This window comes from Bombina bombina, chromosome 2 (genome assembly GCF_027579735.1).
Source record: "Bombina bombina isolate aBomBom1 chromosome 2, aBomBom1.pri, whole genome shotgun sequence".
In the NCBI taxonomy this organism is placed as follows: Eukaryota; Metazoa; Chordata; class Amphibia; order Anura; family Bombinatoridae; genus Bombina; species Bombina bombina.
In genome coordinates this window covers 930766307-930773199 of record NC_069500.1, presented here as the reverse complement: position 1 = coordinate 930773199, position 6893 = coordinate 930766307, and the positions used below count along the sequence as shown (strand labels likewise).

At 35.6% G+C, this 6893-nt stretch overlaps 1 protein-coding gene across 2 annotated transcripts in view; it reads left to right on the top strand.

Moving 5' to 3' along the window:
* Positions 1-285: 285 nt before the first annotated feature.
* The window catches only part of AFF1 (ALF transcription elongation factor 1), a 349069-nt gene continuing 342461 nt past the window's right edge, over positions 286-6893 (top strand). Inside the window, exon 1 of one of the 2 annotated variants that reach the window (XM_053703375.1) lies at positions 286-685. In XM_053703375.1, the coding sequence (XP_053559350.1) occupies positions 654-685 (32 nt within the window). In that variant the 5' untranslated portion in view covers positions 286-653. The remainder of the gene's footprint in view (positions 686-6893) is intronic. The other variant, XM_053703376.1, reaches the window with a different exon arrangement.

Genomic DNA, 6893 nt, shown 5'->3' with positions numbered 1-6893 from the left:
ACAGATGATGCCAGCTCTCCAGCTGAGAGCAAAGCTCCCTTCCTATTGGTCAAGCTCGCCATTTAATACCGCTCCACGCAGATCTCCTTCACCAACTACAGAACGAGTTCCCTGATTCCTTTTAACGAGCCCATGTAAGGAAGAGGGCTACAAGAAGCTGCTGATATGGGACACCACACTGTTTTCTTTGACAACCTGACTCCGCTACCTAAACTCATTCTAACGAATTAAAAGAAAATTGAGCATTGAAAATAGTGCTCACGTTAAAGGACGCTGTCTTTTCAAACAAATGTTACAAAATGACGTGCATTTATTATTTTGTAACCCCCTACTAATCAATTGGTTTGATCCTACAGTAGTTCGGCAAAGCATACCGCCCTTTTACTCGAAACCACGCCCTGTTTTTGGTATGGGCGTGTTCTAGAACGTTAGGTGGGCGGGCTGAGGACGCGAGCGCTGCTGCAGGGAAAGCGGTGCAAGTGCACAGGCAGGAATTGCAGCTGTAGCAGAGACAGTAATAGCAAAGCTACCATAATGTAACTGATCACCAAGGCAGAGGTCTGAGGGGCACAGGCATCAGACAAATGCAAACAAATGAACTTCCCTGGGTAAGCGAAGAGAGTGGCAAAGCTCATGGACGCTAGACGACTTGCATGATAAACTTCGCTATGGCTGCCCAGTCCAGGTAATCTTTTAATGTCTTGTTTTTTTTTTTTTTTTTTAAATAGCTTAGAAGTTACCGGATTTTTTTTTCTTTTCAATTCATATTTCATTTCAGTTTGTAATTCACGTAAATGTATGTGCTGTCACTCATTTGTACATGACTTGTTTTGTTTGTTATTTATTTTTAGTGTCAAAGTTTGGTAGCTGTTGATATGGAGAGGGTATTTAAAAAAAAAAAAAAAAAAGATATATATTAAGAAACATGGAAGATAGGGGACTATTTACTGTAATGTGGGCTTTAGATGAATGGAATAAAAACCTGCTGCACTTCTAGACTAAAGTAATTATAGGGCACAGTCATATGTGGCTGGCTCTGTTTTCACTGTGAATTTTTTTAACAGGGGGAGGGTAATGGGGGTGGAGAGATTTACAGAACAGTTATTAACCCTTAATTATAATGGCTGTATCGTGTCATCAATACACCTTTTTATTATTAGTAAACTTTTTTTTTTGCAATAGGCTTTTAAAAAGTGTGAGCTACATTGTATTAAAACATACATTGTTGTTCTCATGTTTTTCATGTGAACAGTGGCTTTTGGCAGGTGTCTGTCTCTGTGTATACATTTAAATAAATACTGCTGAGCATGCAGTGGGTGGGAATGATCTGGGGATAGTGGAGGAGGGAGGGGATCTGAAGAGGGGTAGAGAGACAGAAATAATTAACTCCAGTTGCCTTTACTATGGGTGTTTTGCACTCAGCCATAATAGTTTTTAAACTAGTTTGCTATACCTTAACTTATTCTAGTATCTAGTGGTACATGGTTGTATCATTAGTTCCATACATATTGAATGGACATTAATTCATTTTAGGTTTAACTAAATGGACAGTTTGTTACAGATATAATATGTGAACAGCTGGCATATGTTCTTATTTTTATTGTAACCAAATCCTGGTTTCTTTTAAACCAGACTGCATGAAATATTATTTTGAGATGGATTAATTATTACATAGTTATTTAATGATTATTTATTTGATTAGGAGGCTGGAGCAAAAATTGATTTAGATTTTTTTTTTTTTTGTTCTAAATACACAAAATCATCAAATTGCTTTTCATTACACATTTTGACAAAGTGTAGCCACATTCATACTTATTGACTGATTTGATGTAATTTGTATTTGTAGCACCAATTAAATTTTATGTTATGTTACCCTTCTGTTTATTTTTTTCCCCCTCTGAAATAACAAATATTTTCCTAGATATAATACTGTGTATAATTTATTTTTTTTCTTTTATATTTCTGTCATTTTGTGAGAATTGGTGTAGCTGATGTCTGTTTTTACTTGAGGTACAAATCTTTTAAACATTCTATTTGTTTTGTGTCTAGGGGTGGGGAGAATGACAAATTTACGTATATAAAGAGTTTGAATAGAAAAATCTTCATTCTTTTTCAAAGGCTGGTTTATCAGTTTATTTGTGTGTAAAACACATAATTGTTGCAATTAACATTGTTAGAGCACAATACAATGTCCTGCATTAGTGAGTCCAGCCATTTGTACCTTGTCGCCCTTAGTTAAAGGGACATGCTAATATTTAAAATAATTAGCTTGGTTTCCTTAGAGCATTTTATTTAAAAAAAGAAAATCCCTTCTCTTATGTGTTTAACTCCTTCAAATGGGTTAAACATATAGTCAGAGATATACCCCCATTCTATTCCACACAACTTTAAGGCCAATAATTGAGGTATGATTGTGTCTCATGCTCATCTGGAGTAGCTTAGGAGTACAGGTTTAATTATGTATTTAACCTCTCTGCAGGGGTTAATCAAACGGCAAAATACATGAATAAAATGCAGTAAAAGAGCATTTATAAATTTACTTTCAGTGTTTCTTATGTTTGTATAAGACACCAATACCTTCAATTGCCTCAGAGATATTGAAATATATGGAAGAAGAGACCGCAATTACGCTGGCTCTGACTCCTAGTTAGATGGAGGCAGAAGTAATTAGCTTGCTGACCCAGCAAACACCACTGTGCAGCCTTTTATAGAGCTTGAAGCACTCAGCTTTTTCTAATGTTATATCTCTTGTAACCTCTCCCTCCCCCTTTCTAGTGGCCTAAAAAACTAAGCAGGCTGTGGAGCTTGCCAGAAAGTTTGGCATATGGTATGTAACCTCTGTCACACGTACCCCTTGGACCTGTCAATCAGTGACTTAATTGTCAAAAATACCAAAGATTTACCGTTTCTTTAAGGCATAACATTCTTTTACAAAATGTGCATTTCTATTTATGTTTTTATAAACGTGTTGATTAGCCTTTAGTGTATACTTCCCCCCCCCCCCATAAAATTCAAACAACATAATGAGCAAATTGTTTCACCATAAAAAGTGAATGGTTCGTCACTTAACATGACAGGTGATTGCTTGTCTGTCACAAATAGACTTACTCTTTAGAGTTGGATTACCCAACAACACTCAAGCTATCTAAAAGTGCAGACCCTAGGGTGTCAGCTAGTTTGCTTGTTAGGATGTAAAACTATGCCACTGTTTGCTTAAAATATAATCAAATAAGTTGTATCCCCAAAAAAGTACCTGTACAATAGAGTATGTGTGTAATATTTCAGGAGTGCAAAAATATTACTGAAATTTACTAGACTGGAGATAAATGGTTAACCGCTCATTTTTAATATTAAGAAATAAGTTTTTTTTTTATATACATACAGTGTGTTTGTGTATATATATATATATATATATATATATATATATATATATATATATATATATATATATATATATATATATAATTTGTTGTACACTGCAATTTTATGCTGCAACAAGTAGGAAAATATATGTACGTTTATGGCTAGAAAGCCACTAGACCCGGACTAGTAAAAAAAAAAAAAAAATGGAAAGGAAATGTAAGAAAATATACTTTCCCCTATGTTTAAGATTGAAAGGACAAATACATTTCTGTCTCCTGACCTGCAAGTTTACTCTTAGATTAGTAAATTATAGTAATATTTTACAACCACCATGTATGTGTGTGTATAATAAAAAATAAATATATAGATTTGTGTGTGTGAAAATAAGTGTTGCTGTTGTTATGCCTTGTTAGTCAAATAATACAAGCTTTTTGTTAATTTTCTAGCTTACTCATGTTTAAAGTATTGCTCGGATACTTGTCCCTTTTTTAAAAATATATATTGTCAGTAAAAAAAAAAAAAAAAAAAAGGTGAATCAGATGGTTAACATGGCTACTCCCAGTAACATTATATACATACATATACACAGGGCTGGACATTTCCTCTAGTCTTGGATGAGTAAGAAATTGCTGTGGAGGAGTAAAAGTGGCCTTTTGCCTATAATTAAAGGTCGATTTATCAAAGGCTTTCGCCAGCCTTTGAGTACCTACAGCTGAAGGTTCTCACACGAGAACCTGCACGCCGTATTTAACAAGCAGCGGTCATCAGACAGCTGCTTTGCTAACCTCTTCGCCACCTCTTGTTTGGTGAAATTCAATCTCCCTGGTCTTTTACGAGCAGGGAGATTGACAGCTCCTGCCCGCGCGTGATTGGCTGTGCGCAGGCAGGGGGCGGGATGGCGCTCGTGTGCAATACTGAATTCCTCCAGGAGAATTCAGACTGCCAGAGGCAAGCTGCGGCGGACAGGGGTGCGTATATACGCCTCTGCCCACATCGGCTTGATAAATCGCCCCCTTAAAGTACCATTCTCAACAAGTGCACAATGTAATAGCATTTCACTTCATTTTGCTTGCCCTGTGTATCATGTGACAACCATCAGCCAATCACAGATACGTATAGGTATACACTGAACCTTTGCACATGCTTAGTAGTAACTGGTTCCTCAGTGTGTATAAAAAGACGGCACACATTGATAATGGAAGTAAATTTGGGAAGTCTCCTGAAAGTTTATTTTTGACTTTAGTGTTCCTTTAACATTCAGTCAGCTAGTAACTTATTGTTCCCCCGGACTAGTAACCCTTAGTTAAAATTATACACACTCATGATAGAGAGGTATACTCTTTGGCATCCTGTTTCTTTTTGGAATTGTACTCCTCTAATGCTCTTAGCTGAGGTAGGGAGTGGTTAGTATTTGTGATTAAATCTTAGTTATTCTTTTCTTTAACCCCTTTGTGGCGGTACAAAAGTGTTCTGTATACACTATTAGTAAAATAATAAATCACGCAATCGTCGATGCGATCACGTGATTCCAAGGCTGGAATTGCTTTGAGGGGCTACCTTAGCTACTAGGCATGCCCACCAGGCCACTCGTTGCCTTGGTCAAAGGAGGAAGCTGCAGGACGCCATATATGGTAGGATGTTCCATTCCGTCTTAACAATGTTAAAGCCCAGTGCTGTTAGGACCGCATGGAACGGCATGAAGGGGTTATTAAAATAATGCTGCATTAGTTGGGGGAAAAACAAACCATTTCTATAGTGACACCACTACCAATAATAAGAATAGAAGTTACCAGGATTCTTACTAAATAGTGTACAAAACACATAACATTCTACTATATATAGAGAAATTAAATGTAAAACCCTTGTAATAAAATACCTTTTCTCTTCTCAATAGATTCCTTCCTAAGCAACAGGAAGAAGGCAGATACTGTTGCAACATAATTATTTCTAAAATACTGCTGCTGTACTGTAGACTAGTGTTTCTTAACCATTAATTCCCCTATATACATTTATATTCCCCCCCCCCTAAGTACCTCAGCTGCAACACATAAATACTATTAGGTTAAAAAAACATATTGATATCAGTGTCATATATAGTGTGTGGTGGTTTTTTTTTTTTTTTTTTTTTTTTTAAGGAATCGATTGTGAAAATCCTGTTTTACTGAATGCAAATGCAGAAAATCTTTGGAAATATTTGTGCAACACATAATAAAGAAATCAACTTATAGTTTAAACACACATACAGCACACCTAGTTCTTTAACAGCCACGCGACGAATAGTTTCTTAGCACAGCTTTGCCAGAAATAGTGCAAGTACTGCATGTCAGAGGCATGCGGATATAGCGTGGTTTTACCGACCTCCGCAAGACCTGCGCTATAAACAAGCTCAATAAGAGGGCTTGTTTAATTACCGCCAATGTGCAGAGCACGGGGTTAAAGAGATATAAAAGTTTGTTTCAATGTTGTAATAAAAAAAAAAAAACATTAAAGGGACAGGAATCCCCAACATTTTCTTTCATGACTTGGATAGAACATAAAATTTTAAACAACTTTCCCGTTTACTTCTATTAAATTTGCTTCATTCTCTTGTTATCCTTTGCTTAAAGAACAGCATTGTACTATTGACAGCTAGATGAACACACCTAGTCAACCAATCACAAGAGGTAAATGTATGCAGGCACCAATCTGCAGCTAGCTCCCACTAGTGTAGAATATGTGTGTATTCTTTTTCAACAAAGAATACACACAGAATTAAGCACATTTGAAAATAGAAGTGATTTTAAAAGGATAGTCAAGTCCAAAATAAACTTATTATTCAAATAGGGCATGTAATTTTAAACAACTTTCCAATTTACTCTTATCACCAATTTTGCTTTGTTCTCTTGGTATGCTTAGTTGAAAGCTAAACCTAGGTAGGCTCATATGCTAATTTATTAGAACTAGAAGGCACCTCTAATCTAAATGCATTTGGACAGTTTTTTTTTCCCCCACCACTAGAGGGTGTTGGTTCATGTGTGTGATATAGATAATATTGAGCTTACGCATGTGAAGTTACCTAGGAGTCGGCACTGATTGGCTAAAATGCAAGTCTGTCAAAATAACTGAAAGGGGGCAGTTTGCAGAGGCATAGATACAAGGTAATTAGAGGTAAAACTATTATTATTATTATTACACTGTTGGTTATGCAAAACTGGGGAATTGGGTAATAAAGGGATTATCTATCCTTTTTTAAACAACAAAATCTGGTGTTGACTGTCCCTTTTTAAGTGTCTTTAAAATTACATGCTCTATCTGAATCATGCAAGTTTAATTTTGACCCTTTTTTTTTTTTATCCCTTTAAGCAGTGGGAAATACGTAATATAAATCATTGCCATGTGTATTCATAGTTGAAAAAGGATTTTACATTCTAATTCTTTTAGCATAAACTGAAGGTAAATTTTAGACTCTAAGAATGTTGCAAGGAACAATATATTCATGTATAAGAAACTGCATAATTAAAAAAAAAAAAAAAAAAAAAAAAAAAAGTGTA